The sequence below is a fragment of the Epargyreus clarus genome, unplaced genomic scaffold, assembly GCF_041222505.1.
Source record: "Epargyreus clarus isolate Ecla_fem2 unplaced genomic scaffold, WU_Ecla_fem_2.2 ptg000034l, whole genome shotgun sequence".
Lineage (NCBI taxonomy): Eukaryota > Metazoa > Arthropoda > Insecta > Lepidoptera > Hesperiidae > Epargyreus > Epargyreus clarus.
The window spans coordinates 6,320,322-6,338,796 of NW_027332239.1; the positions used below are offsets into that span (position 1 = coordinate 6,320,322).

General features: G+C 33.4%; 3 protein-coding genes across 6 annotated transcripts; 2 read left to right on the top strand and 1 right to left on the bottom strand.

Annotated features, from left to right (window-relative positions):
• Positions 1-200: 200 nt before the first annotated feature.
• l(2)09851 (WD repeat-containing protein 1 l(2)09851) lies at positions 201-3,953 on the top strand. The gene is made up of 7 exons (XM_073091155.1): positions 201-621; positions 1,015-1,180; positions 1,556-1,774; positions 2,338-2,474; positions 2,711-2,865; positions 3,154-3,371; positions 3,789-3,953. Exons 1-7 carry the CDS (start codon positions 305-307, stop codon positions 3,924-3,926), a joined length of 1,350 nt encoding a protein of 449 aa, XP_072947256.1. The 5' UTR covers positions 201-304; the 3' UTR covers positions 3,927-3,953.
• On the bottom strand, positions 3,945-8,474 carry Pms2 (mismatch repair endonuclease PMS2). Its single transcript, XM_073091154.1, has 8 exons — positions 8,351-8,474; positions 7,609-7,768; positions 7,141-7,284; positions 6,727-6,928; positions 4,906-6,507; positions 4,553-4,751; positions 4,178-4,327; positions 3,945-4,087 (listed from the first exon to the last, which is right to left on the bottom strand). Exons 1-8 carry the CDS (start codon positions 8,438-8,440, stop codon positions 4,019-4,021), a joined length of 2,616 nt encoding a protein of 871 aa, XP_072947255.1. The 5' UTR covers positions 8,441-8,474; the 3' UTR covers positions 3,945-4,018.
• Positions 8,475-9,133: 659 nt separating this feature from the next.
• On the top strand, positions 9,134-18,307 carry Wbp2 (WW domain binding protein 2). Of its 4 annotated transcripts, none has more exons than XM_073091211.1 (7): positions 9,134-9,342; positions 9,957-10,131; positions 10,522-10,681; positions 12,678-12,808; positions 14,619-14,811; positions 16,016-16,059; positions 16,944-18,307. In XM_073091211.1, exons 1-6 carry the CDS (start codon positions 9,287-9,289, stop codon positions 16,033-16,035), a joined length of 735 nt encoding a protein of 244 aa, XP_072947312.1. In that variant the 5' UTR covers positions 9,134-9,286; the 3' UTR covers positions 16,036-16,059; positions 16,944-18,307. The 4 variants fall into 4 exon arrangements, with proteins under 4 accessions (XP_072947312.1, XP_072947308.1, XP_072947309.1 ...); XM_073091207.1 differs by lacking the exon at positions 16,016-16,059 and adding an exon at positions 16,231-16,313; XM_073091208.1 differs by lacking the exon at positions 16,016-16,059 and adding an exon at positions 16,231-16,313 and having other exon boundaries at positions 14,619-14,730.
• The last annotated feature ends 168 nt before the right edge of the window (positions 18,308-18,475 follow it).

Consider the following 18,475-nt stretch of genomic DNA (forward strand, 5'->3'; position numbering starts at 1 on the left):
GTGTATTTTATTTTATAAGTCCGCACACACTTGTAACAATCGGCCACAAAGTATTTTTTATTAGGTAGAGTGTTTCTTTGTATTATAAAAAATGAAACCGCTAAGTCTGAAAATCACATAACCAAAGAGTATACATATACATATAAATAAGTTGTTTTCTATTCAACTTTATGGAAAATAAAACACCATAATTATGTCAGTGTCAATTGTCAAATGTCATCACCATTCTTTATCATAGTACGTTTTGCACGTGTTGTTGTGTAAATTGTGTATATTAACGCTATTAAAAGTACTCAGACATAAAATGTCTCAAGAGGTCGAAGAAAGGATGGACAGTAGTTCTTCGGAGAGCGACGACGAAGGGATGGAAGAAGGGGAAGAGGGTAATGAGGACGATGACGATACCCGGCCTAAGACTTTCCTTCCAGGACAGCCTTTGAAAGAAGATGAGCAATTAGTATGTGATCAATCTGCGTACGTTATGTTGCACCAAGCCCAGACCGGGGCGCCATGCCTGAGCTTCGATATTGTAACAGATAATCTGGGTAGGGACCGGGAAAACTTCCCAATGACCACTTATTTAGTCGCCGGCACTCAGGCATCCAGCGCTCACTTGAATAAGTAAGTAATTAGAAACAATTTGGAACCTTATTTCTTATACTATACTTAAATAAATTGAATTCTTTTCAGTTCCAACTGTAAAGAAGCACCTAGTAAAGTATAGTCCACGTCAAACTGCTTGTCCTCTGTGATGTTGTTGTTGCGAGCAGTTTTCTATGGCGACGCAATTAATTTCTATATTCAGAGTGGACTAGCAGTTTTACGTGGACTATACCACTGAGTTTGGTCAGTTCTTAGATGTATAACCCAGTGTCACACATTATTAGCAATTCTACACTTGTGTCATACAGATGAATGTGATAGGCACATAATTGGTTTTATTTTTATCAAATTGCATAGCATATTTTACATGCAAATACTTATTTACTTATAAAATATCATTTGAAATTTCAGTATATTGGTAATCAAAATGTCAAATTTGCATCAAACTTCTAAAGCTGAAGATGAAGAAGATTCAGAGAGTGATGATGATGATGAGGATGAAGAGGAGGATGAGGAAAAGAAACCACAAATGACATTTGCTTTCATCAAGCACCAAGGATGTGTTAATAGGATAAGGGTGTGTAGTTCTCTAATAAAATGTGTATTGAAAAAGTATGCTCTTAGGTATTGATAGGCTTGTTACTGTGTTGAAGTCTTTATTGTAACTGTTTTATATTACTCTAACACTAACTTATATACTATACGGCTCAGCTCTACACCACATGTTGTTTTAAAAAAATTGTAGTGTTTCAAAGATATGTGTGTTTGTAAATAATAATTCTTTAAAGCTCTTAAAAGCTGGAGAGTGATATTTATTAATATTCTCTTTTAGACTTGATTGCATAAGAATGTAACTAGATGTTTGTGCGTGTTTGTGCACTAATTTCTTTCTATGATAGGTAAAGTAATCTTCACCTAAAAATGTAACAATAAATATATTCTGTGTTTACAGTCAACAAACTTCAGGAATTCCGTATTAGCAGCTAGTTGGTCAGAACTTGGGATGGTGGACATTTGGAACATAACACAACAGTTACAAGCTGTGGATGAACCAGTTCTGCTAGAGAGGTATAATCTTGAATCCGTGGACAATCCAGTTAGACCATTGTACTCTTTCAATGGCCACCAACAAGAGGGCTTTGGTTTAGATTGGTGCCCTACAGAGCCTGGTGTAAGTATTGCACAATATTATTTTTGAAATAATATCTATATAAGATTTTTTTTTATAATATAGAAGTAGCAGACAAGCATGTTACCTTGACTTACCTTAGACAAGCATGTAGACCTGATGTTAAGTGGCTACTGCCGCCCATGGACATCGGTAATCAACCCCAAATAGGATTACAAACTCCTACCTGTGTTTGGGCACAGATGCGCCACTACCCGTGAGGACTAAGTTGGAACTCGGCCTCGGAAAAGTATGTCTCCCTTACCACACCCTTCAAACTAGAACAAAGCAGAGCTTGAAACTGCTGTTATGAGGCAGAAATATGTGTGGAGGTAGTGCAGCCGGAGTTGAACCACAATGGGTTCTACCACCTTCAAGATGAAAATAACCGTTTAAAAAATAGATCTTTTTAAAATTAATTTTACGTATTCTTTACACTTCTAGGGAGATATTACAACACTTTTATCTGGCTTATGCTAAAGAATTTTTTTACATTGTGAAATTAACTTGTTTGTTACCATAATTCTTATGGTAACAGTAAACAATAAATGATATTTATTACATAGGTGCTGGCTACAGGTGACTGTAGAAGGGACATACATATTTGGAAACCGAATGAGGCTGGCACATGGAATGTGGACCAAAGACCCCTTGTTGGACACACCAGTTCTGTGGAGGACATCCAGTGGTCACCTAATGAAAGGTAATTTCAATACAGCTGTGACTGAATGAATTTCTAATTTAAAATCCTACTGTGCGGTAAAACCCCTTTCTTACCAAATGTGTTTCTACTTTCCAGATGTGTTTTAATAAGCAAACAAGAGTTTTTTAAATAATAGTTCAAAAGTAGGTTTAAAACAACTGTTTTTAAGATTTTGTGTATTTCACAGGCAATCATTGTATAGACAGATATTTTATAATTATGTATAATATTTTCAGAAATGTGTTAGCATCATGTTCAGTGGACAAGACAATAAGAATTTGGGATACCAGAGCTGCACCACACAAAGCTTGCATGCTAACAGCAGAGAATGCACATCAGAATGATATCAATGTTATAACCTGGAACAGTAAAGAACCCTTCATAGCTAGTGGCAAGTATTCTTATAATTATTTTAGGTAAAGTCTGCGTCGAACTGCTAGTCTGCTCTGAAGTTGTTGCGAGCAGGTGTAATCATACAATTTAATATAGCGACGCGATTCATTTCTATATTCAGAGCAGACTAGCAGTTTTACGCGGACTATAATAAATAAGTAGAAATTATGATTTCAAATTAATAAATTTCCTACCTTTTGAAGTACTAACAATATAAGTTAATTTTAATAAATCATAGATTCCACTAAAAAAAATATAACTCATTTGCATTATATTATCTTTACAGGTGGAGATGATGGTTTTCTTCACATTTGGGACCTCAGGCAGTTTACTAATAGTACACCAGTGGGAACCTTCAAACACCACACAGCTCCAATTACTTCAGTGGAATGGCACTGGACAGAGCCAAGTGTGTTAGCAACAGCTGGTGAAGACAATCAAGTTGCACTGTGGGACTTGGCCGTGGAGAGGGATGATGATGAAGTTATTGATGAGGAATTGAAGGTAAATTCTATATTTAAAAGCAAATATACCCACTTCTCCTATGCAAGAGTGGTTATATGCAAGAGTAGTCCTAGGCAGAGCAGCAAGTTAATATACCAATATTTGTGCAATACAAATTACGCACTTAACTGCCACAAAATAATGGGATGCTAGCCACATAATTAATTACTAGAGCGTAGAAGGAGTTATACTAGTGGCCCTGGGCAGATAGTCCAATAACATTCTATTTTTCAGATAATTAATCATTTAAACACTTACAAAATATAATTTAAATTATTTGAGGGCTATCACATATTAGCATATATTAACACAATGACATAATTATGATATGTATATTTAAATGTTACATCATATCTAAACATTATTTAGTTTAGTTTTTCTGTTTTACAATAGAATACATAATATTTATTTTTGCAGAATCTGCCACCACAACTTCTATTTATTCATCAAGGACAGACAGACATAAAGGAACTTCACTGGCATAAACAAATACCAGGAGTAATAGTAACTACTGCTCACACTGGCTTCAATGTATTCAAAACTATCAGTGTATAGATGATATAAATAAATGTATAAATGTTATTATGATTTTTTATTTAAATATAAAACAATATTAGATTTTATCCATGATTTTTAAGATCTTTCATTCAATCGACTGTCTGTATCATTGCTAAATTAACTAAATGACGTATTGTGGGTCTTCCGTGTGGACAATTCTGAAAGAAAGTAAGAAAAAAAGTTATACGTAATTATATCTTCTAACATCAATTCAACAATAAAGTCAATCAAAACTACATGTGTCTTACCCATGGCTTGTCTATTTCTGCCATATGATCAACAAGCTTCTTCATATCAGCTTTGCCAAGGGCTGTGCCTATCATGACAGATTTTCTGCATGCTCTTGATGCAAACATTGCTCTTACTCTACTGGGCCTGCAGTATTCCGACTCAGATTCCTAAAAATAAGTGTGTATATGAAGATATGACTGATTTTTCATTTTTATGAAAGTCTTCATGAACAGCTTAACATCGGTGAATGATAATTGGTGCTTTTATAAATGAATAGAAATATAGAATTAGTACCACAAATATATCAAGAACTTTCATCTTAAAAATAATTGTTTTGTCATAGACTAAAGAGACAAATGGACATTATATTAGTGAATATGGTAAATAAATACCCTTAACATAAACAAAAGCTCTTCTATATCTTCTTTTCCAAATATCCAGTTTTTTGACATAGGAATGGTCAAGAGTTTAACTCTCTTTGTAGGCGCAGCATTTTCATTGATGTCAAAAGTAAAACCATTCTTCTTAAAAACATCCAAATTGTCCATCAATATCTGTTCATTCACACCTGTTAAGTCTAGCTGCTGGGGACTGCAAAAAAGATCAAATAAAACTTTTGGTGTATCATTTTATAAGTAGCCTACAATAAGAACTCTATCTCATATGTATTTCTAAAGATTATGATTAATTTACATACAGTAATATTAATGGCGCAAGGATAGGCATAGCAGAAATTGCTACTTACATAACCAATTTTTGATGAGTAAGTTCTGTCGTTTTTTGTAATGTTTCAAAGTTATATATTTCATCAGTGGCATGTTGATCTATTATGAAAAGATCATCTTCTAATCGTGTTATTATGAAGCCCAAATTAAACTGCCCAATCACCTTCATCTGTTTAAATGAGTCTTTTGAAATCTCTCTACTTAGTTCCTCTTCACATTTCTTATTGAACACGGGATTAATAGCACCTTTAAACTTTACTCTCTGTGGTGCATTTTTGTTTTTCTGCTTGTTGTAAATATCAGCTAATACTTTAACATGGTCTAGTGAAGTTTTTAAATTGACACACTTCCTTTTGGACTTTCCAATTTCATCTCTATCAGTCACTACTTTGTTTCTAGGTGCTTTTGTTGTGGATATCACAGCTTTTGAAGGTGTATTTTTAGTTTTACAGTAATAAGTATGTGATTGCTCTTGCACAATGTCGTTTATATTTCTTATTTGCGTATTGGGTAAATTATCACCTTCCAAATACATAATCACTTTATCATCTTTATCTGGTGAAGAAAGAACTTCTCTATTTTCAGCCAAATTTTTGATATTCTGCCTTAGATCAATTACTTCCCTTTCTGCTTTCGATTCACAATCGTTTTCATCATCTTTTGTTTCTTTACAATCATCTTCATTTATATCTATTGAAGTTTTTCTTGTACCTTCAATTTCCGTATTTTGCACATCAGTATCATTAAAATTATCATTGTTCTTTTTTGTTTTAGATTTAACAAAATCTAATAAAGTAGTCGACTTTCGTTTTAATTCAAATTGCTTCTTATCTTTCGCATCTTCTAAGGATTTATCAGAAACAGAAAGATTATTTTTACTAAATTGTTTTATAAAAGAATTGAATATGCGCGGTTGATCGAGGTCGGGTTTTACATCAGAAATTTGGCTTAACATATTAGAGGACGACTCTAATTTGAGAGTTCTTGGTATATTTTCAAAAAGTTTTAATAGAGATGCTTTCAGTACATCCATTATCATCTTCTCTTTAGTTAAGAACACTGTTCTTTTATCTGGGGTGACATTAACATCCACAGATGTCCTGTCTAAATTTACATTAATAAAAACGAATGGATATTGGTTAGGATTGTATTGCCTGTATATCTCATTAACAAGCTTCATTATTTTAGTTGGTTCACAAGGCCTGGAGTTCACATAATAATATTGTCTATCGGTGCTAGAACGACCACTACCATGTGCACATGAAGAAATGAAACCCACTAATTCAACAGGATTAACAATATTTTTGTATCCTTGAGATTTCTGACTTAAACTATTACTATCTTGTGTTTTCACTTCATTTTCAGTGTCATTAGAATCTTCAGATAAATCAATCTCAATATCTTCTATATTTATACTCTCTTCACTTTCTGCTACTGTTCCAGATAACCCTTTAAAGATATTATCTTTAATGTTTGATACTAATTCAGTTTTTATTTCCAAGATGCTTTGCAACTGTTTCATGCCAAATACACAGGCTATATTATCCTTGTACAATGTGGATCCTGTGGTTGCTACAACCAAAGACTTTGAATTGTTAGTCGTTTGATTTGTACAGGTTATTCTGTAATAAGAATGTATAGAAATATCAGAATAACATCGGACTTCTATACTTCTATACCTAGAACATGATAGATTAGGATGTAAGCAAATTAAATAACTAATGTATGTTTTTTTTTCAATAGAATAGAGACTCTATTGAGGTCAATATAATTATATAGGTTCCAATTTGTTATACTAAACGTAACTAGAATTTTATTGCAAATCATTATTATCTACTTACTTTACACCCAATGAAATTAAGCAATATGCATATAGTAAATTTGTCATTCTATTAAATTCTCTCTTAGCATTCTTCTGGAACTCTTTCTGTCTCACAGGTAATGTGCTGAAGAGGTTACACAATGTTACAGTGGTTCCAACTTGACGAGAACAGGGACTCTTGCTGGTTATATTACCCTTATGATCATAATTAATTTTTGTTGCTGTAATAAAGACAAATAATTTTTCAGGATACTTATTACTTCATTTACGTTATTTTTATAGTCTGCACTTAATTAATTGTAAAAATCATTAAGGTAGGATGTTATACTTCAAAGTAACAGTTCATTTACTAAATAACAGTTTAACATAAAGTTACAGAAATTAAAAAGCTTAAAAATAAGATTCATGTGAATGAGAATAATCATTGGAATACCATATTCACTACTCTTATGCCTTGTTGTAATAGTGAGGTCTGCCAGGGAACACAGTGAGCTTAAAGCTTCTCCTCGAAACCCAAAACTTGCAACCTCAAGTAGGTCAGAATAATCACTTAGTTTTGAAGTATGACTTTTTAAAGCTGAAATAAATAATATTATGATTATGTTACTTTAATCACATACATATGAATGAAATAAAAGTCACTGCAATTTTTCATTCAAATTAAATATCACATATTTATTATTTAATTATACTTGGTCTAAAAATAGTCTATCTATTTTTTTTAAGTTAAGCTACTGTCAAATTAAAATTAAAAGAGAAAATATAAGAATAATGTTTTCTTAGGCAAATGCAAAAATTCACTATACCAAAATTTACAATTTTCTTTGCTCTTAACTTTACACACAGACAAAACTACAAGCTGAACTTATTTCAAGCAAGCTTGAGCTTACTGAAACCTTACTTAGGGCAGCAAAGTTATGTTCCACAACACCAGAGCCATTATCAGACACTTCTATCAAGTCCAGACCATAGTTCTTCAATCTGATGTCAATATTTGTTGCACCGGCATCCAGAGCATTTTCCACCAGCTCCTTTACTGCAACAGCTAAACTGAGCACCACCTGAGGTATATATCATTATAAAGGCATAAATTAACTAGCAGTAGTTGTTTGTGAATCAATTTGTCCATACATCTTCATCAATATAACTCAGGCATAAGTCTCCTTTCAGCACATGATGGGTTTAGACTATAGTCGATATGCTGGCCAAGTGTGGATTGAAAGGCTTAAAACAGCCTTAAATATACTTTTTAAAAACTTTTGAAGCCGTGTAGGTTTTCCATCGCAATTTAAGCCAGTGATATTTTGCAACAAACACAACTTTGAAAAACCAGGATTTCTTTTGTTGTTATATAAAATAGGAGTAGCAGACAAGTGTGCAGTCCACCTGATGGTAAGTGGCTGCTGCCATCTCTGGGATATATGTAATGTACGTCTCAAGTACGATTAGATTCATGTCTGAGGTCGGTTACAGATGCGCCACTACCCCTGAGGACTAAGTCGGATTTCCACGCCAAAGTATGTCTCTCTTGCCACACCAGAGGTACAATAGTAATAGTAACAGAGATTCTAATTACTAAGTTGTTACTGCTTCTTAATATATAAGTACGATTATTATACTGATTTGTAAATTTGAACACTGACCTGTCCAGAACATATTTTATGCACCGTATCTACATTTATAGGTTTAATCGGATTTAAATCGGTGTTGATAGACTCTGTAACTTTTTCCATGATTACATTACTTGAATATTAAATTTTTTACAAACTATAACATAAACGAAATAATTTATGTAATTATTTCAATATAAAAAATACAATTGCTTATGTAAAAAAATTAAATTAAAATCCGGCGCCGCACAAATCGCGATTTCACCTGTCAATGTCACACTGACAAGTGTGGTGTGGTGTCATGTCATAACAAATAGGGATGCCACCTGAGATCGATTAATCGAAGAGTTTATATTTTCGACCAAAAAAAATCGTTTCTTTTAATCGATCTCTAGTAATAGATTGCATAAATTAAAATATAAGATTTAATTTTTTGAGTATTACTGAAGGTTTGTAGTATTATTACAAATATATTTAACACAAGGTCTGAAAGATTACTGAAGGTTATTTTATATTATTAGAAGGTTTTTATATAATTTATCAGCATTTATTTAACTATATTTATATATTTTTATATCTGATATTAGATTTATGTATGAACATGATTATCATTAAAGAAAGGTAATCTTAATACTGGTTGATATGAATTTGTTCAAGTTTAAAACCTGTTTTATTAATATTTTTTTGTATTTCTATTAGGTTCATATTGTAAATAATTTACTATTTAATTGACAATAAATAAATGCATGACTTGATATTTTCAATAGCATTAAAGGGTTAGGTTCGTTCATCATATCTGTCAAATGTCATAATTGTCAATTGTCTATGATGTTATGACTCATTTACTAGGACTTGATCGAGAAATAATCAATCAGAAAAGTTAAAGATTCAGTTTTGCTTGCGCAGTAATTTTAATTTTTGTTGAAGAAATTAACTTTTTGTTGAATAGTCTTTAAAACGTAATTCGTTATGTCTCTAAATACTGCTCACGCCGACCACGGTGTGCTTATACATGCCGGAGAATGGTAAGTGTATTTTGTTGATAATGAAGAACATATTTATTATTTAATCATGATACCATAATTACCTTTGTTTTCGTTGACTAATAATGTTAGTTTTCATATATTGTTGAAAAAGTAAGTATGCAAGTTAATGATTGTTGCCTATGCAATGTTTTTATTACATTTCAGTTGTGTCGATTTGCATTATTTATGCAGGTTTATGTGCATGTATTCCAGTTCCAGTGCTATTAGCTTATATCTAATTTTATCAATTATCGAATACCCAAAGATAAGAAATTCTAAATAACATTTGCCAAGTAAATCTAGCAAGAATGTATATTGAAACATTGTAATTTGATGTCATACCCTATTATTGTTGTGTAATATTACTTATATTACATTGTATGTGTGTCACTAATAGTTTGGAGGAATCCAACAACATCTCATGTTAAAATCCATCAGTCTAGTAAGAAACTTCAGATCAGATCCATCTTTAAACTGAAATGTTATCACTTAAATGTTATCAGTAATGCTAATTTCAGCTTTTTGCTAAAAGTTTAAATCAATAAATTTTTAATTTCTAAAATTATTCTTAAGATCCTTCCTTTATAATTAATGTATATTTATTTCTCTTTCAGTATCATCCTTTTCTCGGACAATGTGGTTGTAGAGTTCTACGGGAACGAGACACCAGAATTTAAGGGCTCAAAGAATGGCAGAATGTATCTCACTACGCATCGGATGATTTACAATTCCAAGAACAACGCTGATGCTATGAGATCTTTCAGTTTTCCATTTATAGCCCTACAAGATGTTAGTATACCATGACATGATTTTGTGTTTTTATAAAATAGTGTACATACCAGAAGCTCTAGGAATTTTATAAAAAAATATGTTATTAAATTGTATTTGGCAATCAAATTACCTTTAGTAATTTGGTTAAAGGGTAAATTATTTTACTTGTACCAATAAAATGTAAATTATTTTAAATTATGATCTGATGGATAAAATATGATCATTTAATAAGATTACATAATTTTGAATTTTAACTATGTTCTCAAAAGACAGAGGTTCCCAAAAGAAGAGGAATCTATTCGTGGCATATATATATATATATTTTTTTGGTTATAGTTTGTTAGATAGATTTTGGTTAATAAATATATACATTTTAAGTATAAGTTGGTATTTAAACCTTTTTTTTAGGTAACTGTAGAGCAACCCATGTTCTCTGCAAATTTTATAAAGGGAAAAGTTCGAGCACAACCCAATGGCAACTTCATTGGTGAAGTGAAGTTTAAGCTGACATTCAAATCCGGTGGTGCTATTGAATTTGGACAGGCCATGCTTAAAGCTGCACATCTTGGTAAGCCATTTATTAGAACCTTAGAGTGATTGTAAATCTTTGTAGCAACGATGATCGGCCACCATAGCTACATTAGTTGAGAGGTGGGCTGCATCCAACACAGGATCTAAAATTTTGACAGCAAAAAAAAGGCAAATACAAACAAAGTAGTCTCAGAGTCTCTCTAAGGAAGGATTCTAGGATTCTATGACCCACAGACCACAAGAAGGAGGCCGCAGGCTGCAGTTTGCTGATTAATGCTTTAGACTACTTTAGAGTATTGTGCTTGGACTAAGTTTACTATTCAGTTTATATTTTAAACAACTATACTGCCTATTATGACTGGTTTGGTTGATGATCACAAATGTGTTGCATACTTATGGAGATTATTTGATATAAATAAGCCTGTGTTACGGCTATTATCTACTATGTACTTGTACATTGGTGCTATTAAACAGAAATATATATAAAAGCCATACAGTTCAATGATGGAGAATTCTAACACTATATTATTTTGTCTACAAATCTATAGGACTATCTTTCCTGAAAATATTAATTTAGTATAATTGGGAGATTTTTATACTCCTGTTACATAATACAGTGTAAACTCTATATAACGGCACTGAAGGGACTGTGCATTTTATGGCGTTATAGAGAGTGGTCGTTAAATGGAGAGAAGAAAAATCAGAATTAGAAAAAGAAAAAGTTTATTTCAGTCTAGTGTTAATAGTTATGTACATTAAAAAGAATCTTATTTGAACGCTATTGCGTGTTGTTTTTTTTTGTCTGACGTCTTTTGCTGCACCAGTAATTTTGTTGTATTTTTTTCATTATATTATTCATATCTTCTGATATTGAGGCATCTTGGTAAACAAAACAACGAATTTCTTAGAAAGTTCCGTATGCATGATGCCGACAGTCGAGTTTATTGCGGGCTAGGATAATAAAGTGACAAAAGAACGTACACAGGTGCGCAGTTTTTACTAATTTTAGCAACTTAAAAGGTACTTTTTTTACTCAACTGTGGTCGTTATTGAGAGTGGGTGTAATGCTATGTAGAGTGTATCATTGTATGGAATACAAGCTAAACCAACTAAGCCAATTGATTTCGACGCTTTATAGAGTTTGTCGTTAAATCGAGTGACGTTACATGGAGTTTACACTGTATATTATACGATATCCACAAATTATATTTTATGTAATTACAATTATATTTTATATAATTTGTTTACACAATATTGGTATGCAATTTATTATATTATATATCATATTATAATATCAAAAGTAAAGGTTCACTAAAATATTTTTCAGATATCTATGTAGAAACATAATACTCATAATATTTTGTGGAAAAAGATACCAGATATTTTATCAGATGTGAACAAGGTTTATCACATTGTTTACTAAATGATAACTGGTTAGTCACACAATAACATGTACAACATTATTTATTTTGTTGCATTTAAATGTTTACTCATATTTACTTCATTTTATAAATACCTGGGTATTAAATCCTTATATGTATGTACTTTATTTTATGTAAAATTATAACTCTTCACAAATATAGAATTATAAAAGTTATAGAATTGCTAGAATTTACCACTGTACTTGTGGTATTACTGCTATACATTTCTACCATACAACAATGTTTTAAAGCAGCATCAAAGCAGCAATAGCTTTCTTATTCTAACTAAAAGGGTGTGGTAAATAAGATACTAATGTTTGGCCTTTTCTACATAGAGGCAGCAGGAGATTTCTAATTCATGATCATTCCACTACTATTTTTTGAAGTAAAAACACTGAAAGATTTATCATAAAGAGATTTCATTATTTTATTTTACTACCCAATTTTTCTACGGCGCCGTTTATAATTTGGTGCTTTGTTTCTATAACGACTGTCATTTTTATTAATGAACACAAGCATATAGCTATACAGACTTACAGCTATATCCATTTAGCTATATGGACGACTGTTAGCATGTATGCCAGGATTGGTTAATAATGTATGTGATGTTAGCGTCGAGGCACGCAGCGCCGGACGCGCCGCCGCCGCCGTACACGCCGCCGAGCGGGCCGTGGTACGCCGCGCCGCCGCCCGCGTACGCACCGCCCCCGCAAGGATACTACGGCTGGATACCACCCTACAGCGTTAGTACAAATTTTATTCTTTTTTTTATATAATGTAGGAATAGCAGACGAGCATGCAGTTCACCTGATGGTACGTGGCTATTGCTGCCCATGGATATATGTAATCAACCCCAGATAGGATTAGATATTCCTATCTAAGGTCGGCCACAGATGCACCGCTACTCCTGAGGACTAAGCTGGAACGCACCCACACTCTTCAAACCAGAACACAACAATGCTTAACACTGCTGTTATAAGGCAGACATAGGTGTGGCGGTAGTGCCGCCGGAGTTGAACCACAAAGGGTTCCACCGCCTTCATCAACCCATTACTGTCCCACTGCTGGACACAGGTCTCCTCTCAGATGAGAAAGATTAGGCCATAGTACACCGTGCTGGCTAAGTGCGTATTGGTAGACTTCATATATCATTGAAAACTTCTTTTTTTAACATTTCTCTATGCAGGTTTCCTCACGATGTTTTCCTTTATCATTTAAGCAAGTGATAATTAATTTCTAATATGCGCATAACTTAAATAAATAATATATATAATATAAATAAAAGAGAGAGCGTGCCTGGGATTTGAATTCGGACCCGTCGATCAAGAGGCCAAGTTTCTTACGCACTAGGCTATTACTGCACTGATTTTTTAATACGTGTGTTTAATTGAATTTCTGTGTATTACATACAAATAGAAAACAGTATTAAAGGTGTGGCAGACATATTTATCTGAGGTGTTGCAATTTAAGTCTTCAGTCAGCAACACATCTGTGCTCAACCTCAGAGAAGAATGTAGTCTTATTTGGAGTTGGTTACAAATATTCTTGAGCGGCAAAAACCACCAACCATCAGGTGGACGGCATGCTTATTCTCTACTTTTATATAATAAAAAAGAATAATATATGGAAATTAACTGCAAACTTATTAAGTAATACAATACAATACTCTTTATTGTACACCAGATTTATAGTAACAAACAAAAATACAAAATAAACATTAATTAAAGGTACAACTGGCGGCCTTATCGCTAAATAGCGATCTCTTCCAGGCAACCGTTTACAAATTGCAAGAAAGTAATATCGTATAAAAAGAGTGTTGTATAAAAGAGTAAGTGCATGCTGACTAACTGAATAGCAAATGGTGTTAATTGGTCAGGTCATGATATTATGCCACCAATTTAAAGTAATTAATCGTTGATTATTCAACGATTAATTACTTCATCATTATTGATGACTTGGGTAGTGTTCAGTGAAATATCGAACACCTGATTCGGCTGTACGCTGTCGTGTGAAACTACGATCCACCACCAATGGAAGGATCTCGTAATTTTGCAACAAACACTGTGTGTGGGTTCTTACTTATGAATATTTCGTAAGGGAGATTGACTCACACCTTATCATAGTTCAACATCGTTGTAACCGCGCATATATTATAATATTTATAATTGTTTTATTTCTTAAGCAAATTAATTAAAACAAAAAACTGTTTCTGGGTCTGGGTGTTTGTGTATTTCTCTATGTGTGTACATAGTATGTACACACATACAGATGTCATATGATGATTCGGAATATTAGATGGGGCTGTGACTGCAGAAAGCATCTTTTTGAAGTGAAAGCTTCTGTAGCGGCGTTGTACTTTTTATGATGGGTAAAAAATGTTAAACCCCCGTCAGGACACGCCGCTTGATCGAAAATTCGTAAAACGGATATAAATTGTCATGTTTATGTACGATAGTTCAATAAATAAATATTGTATTTTACCACATAAATGATGTACCTTTGGAAGTCCCGGATTGCCGGATTTTTTTTTAATGTACACATTTCCAATTGCAGGCGTTCCCCGACCAGCCGGCGCCTAACTCTGTGTTCGTGTCGACGAGCCCGCCGCCGTACCCGGGCGTGGCGGGCGCGGGCTACCCGGCGGCGGCGGGCTTCTCCGGCGCAGGTTGGGGCGGAGCGCCAACCGCGCCGCCCGGCTACCCCGGCGGCTTCGCGCCCGCGCCGAGCGCCGGCATGTCGCCCCAGGGTGAGACGAAACCACCATAACCTTCCCGCGCGTTGCCTTTATGAAAGACTAACCGACCTGTGGCCGTCCTCAGCGCTTGTTGGAGAACTCCGGGACCTCCGACGGAACACAACCGGAGTCCTCCAAGCCCCTACCCTCTGGGAGCGTTCGCTCCTCCCACAATATCTGGTGATTACGACGGTATGCGACCACACATGCCGCCGTCTTTCCCGGGGTAGCTTACTGGACGGTTCGAGCTCCCATTCGTGCCGCCCGCAACCCCGGAAGCCCACTTTTAGTCGCCTCTTACGACAGGCAGGGGATACCGTAGCCCTATTCTAGTCCCGGAACTACAGGGACAATGTTCGTTTATACTCAACTATTTAGTTGGCGCAAGCCGGTAAAACATTAAATCTTTCCTAATTTACACTGACTTGATATTCATATGCCATTATTTCTTTCTGAACTTTTACTGAACTAAACTAAAGCACTCCTGAAAAGTGTAGCTTTCTTATTGTGAAAGAATTCTCATGATCGGTTCAGTATTTCCAAAGATTAACCCTTACAAAGAAACAAACAAACAATCAAAGTTACAAACTTTACCTTTTTATAATATTAGTATAGATTTGTTTCTTTACAATAGATTCAGGATTCACAAGGAACAAGGAAGGTTCATGAGTTGACCACCTCATGAAATAATTATATCTATTTTAAATTGATTGCTGTTGTCTAGAATATCCCCTCCATGAAGTGCCCCCTCATAGAAACTTAATATCTATTTTAAAATTTATTGAAATATTATTGGAAAGAATGTATCTCTCTTCAAAATTAGTCCCCTTAATTAAAATACTTCGTTCACATTGAAGCCCTTCCACCAGTCGATCCCTATTCTTAAAAAAAATTAGTGTTGCATGTATGTGTGTATTGTCTTACTCCTTGAGGTGACATTGATATTTAAAAATCAATTTAAAAATTGGTTGCAACTATACTTGAATGGAACCATTGTGTAATCCGTCGTTAATTGTCAGACACTAGACAAATCCTGTTTGCTAGCACCATACCCTGTGTAATTTGAAAATCTCTGAAAAATATAAAGTTGATATGAAACTAATTTTATTATCCTTGTAATGGGTACTACACAAAAAAAAAATATTAGTCTCTGGTCGTCTCTAACAAATATATCAGTATATAAAAAAGTCTAATTTATTGATTGTTCAATTTCAAGGACCGTTTTACTATTTCTAACTACATGCCGACGCTCCTGCGCGCGTGAGTTGTTGTTGAGAATGCTTCGTAGCAGCTTAGTTTATATTAACCGCTGTAATCATTGAAACCGCTTAGATTAAAGTATTTTTGTGTAGTTAATTGTATATATTGTTGAATTAACATCACAGTGTGTATTTGAGTGTATTGTTGCAGTAGTTTCAATAACAATTTCAGATGCTAAAGCAGCCGAGGCAGCGCAAAGCGCGTACTACGATCCCAACAAGCCACAAACTGCTTATGTACCACCACCTTACAGCGTGAGTAATTCATAGAACTGATTTGAAATATGCATTTGTTTTTTCTTATAATCCATTTACAAATAGACCATTTAAAATAAAATACACTAAATACTTGTAAATCGCCTCATGTAATGATATGATCATATTTTTTAAATAGTAACAATTTTTTTATTTTGTTATAAAATTGTTTGTTGTGTTTATATATAACTTTATTTTTTTAGATTTATTATTAAACTTTGCTTAACTAAAAACAATACAAGCTTCTACTTTATATACAATCGTTCTATACTTTATTGTTTACTCTGATATCTGATGCCAGAATGATATATTCTCCCATATTCAGTATATAAACTTGTAGTCAACCTTGTGTTATGTGGCGTTACTGCGGCACATTAACTATACCTAAACTTGAAAACAACTCTAAAACATTGCTACGACTGAGAAGAAAAATTCCACAACTCGATTCAATATCTTTTTATGATTATTTGTCTACAACTTACAGCACTATACCAGTATAATCCTAGAAGACAAAAATAGACGAGGCGGTAGAATAATCAACGTAAAAGCACTATAAGTTTAATGTATGCAGTTAAGCCTTGCCTTATATCAGTAAGATTTGATACTCATGCTTTGAATTGTGTGTTTCAGGATCAACCCCCGACTTATCAGGAATCTACATCAAAAAAAGACAACTAATGCACTGTCCGCACTTCCACATGACGCTCCCCGAGCGCCATCTGCCGTACGACGATTCTAAGAAACGTGCTATATAATATTATATCGTATTAATATAATTAATACTATAAATAAATATCACTTCTTATAGCCGCGTATATACGAAACAAATGTTTCGTGATATGTTTCGTCGGAAAGTCGTGACCGTTTATAAGTTTAGTGGATCCCTACTTTCGTAAATGTCTGTTAGTAGCGCCCGTTGTTAATAATCTATCCCCTTTTCACCTACCCAAGATCGAAATTTGACAATGTCTCGTACGAAGTATGATCAAATGTCGATTTTGATAAGTAAAGTAGTGGATAGATTGAATATTAATAACGGATGTAAGACAACAGAGTGTATCTCAAATGATGCAGCATTGTAAAACATGATGAACCCAATGAAGTGTCACGACTACGCGGATCGTAACTGACGTAACGATACGTATCATACGTGACGACACGTGTCATGAAACATTACTTTCGTTTATACGTAAATTAAAGTAAAAAATATATAAATTATATTTTATCACATTTTTTGCATATTGTGACTGTAAATCTTTTAGACATTCCTCCCTGCTTCACTATATGCAAGTTGCATTTTAGTTATGGCTGTGTCCAAAGATGCGTGCGGTTAGTTTATTCAATTTTCTAACATGCAAATTAAAACATTTTGAAAGTGTATTACATTCTTCGAAAAAATCTGTGTTTCACTTTATGTTTAGGATTGAAACATACAAAGTATATATTAGTTTCGACTTTCCTTACACTAAGAGAAATACACATCTATCACAAGCTTTATAATACTTATCTGCATAATATTTTGCACCATGTTATGTTATAATCATGTTTTTATAATGTTATCGAGTGTTGCTAAGCGCACATTATAGTTATTGTATCGTCTACTATTGCAATAAAACTTACTAAATATTTCTTAATGAAAATGTATGAATTACTTAACACGAATGTATAAAAACCACAGAGGAAATATTGCAATAATCACGTATTTTACAATATTGCGCATCATGGGCATTTTTTTTATTTATTCTTAACTGTATGTCCTAACGCAACGTTTTATATGCATTACAGTTACTGTAATAGTTTAGGAAATAATAATAAAAATGTCTATACATATTATTAAAATTTAAAATTATGTTATAAAGTAGTTATGTGTAAGTTTCGACTGTGTGCAGTATTGAAATTTAAAATTGTATGTACAAAACTTATTTATGTTATCTTGTTAAAATAACTATGTAAATCAAGCTACTACGTTATTCAAATAAATGCCTAAGCTTGTATATTTGTGTTATTAATGTAGATTTTTCCCGAAAATCAATCAAATATAATTAGTTCAAGTAACAAAAATTGGTATAACAGATATAGCATTGAAAAAGTATATAATCTCGATTGAAATTACCATTACTTATACCTTTTTATTGCTGAAAAAAGTTGCCTTACACGACAAA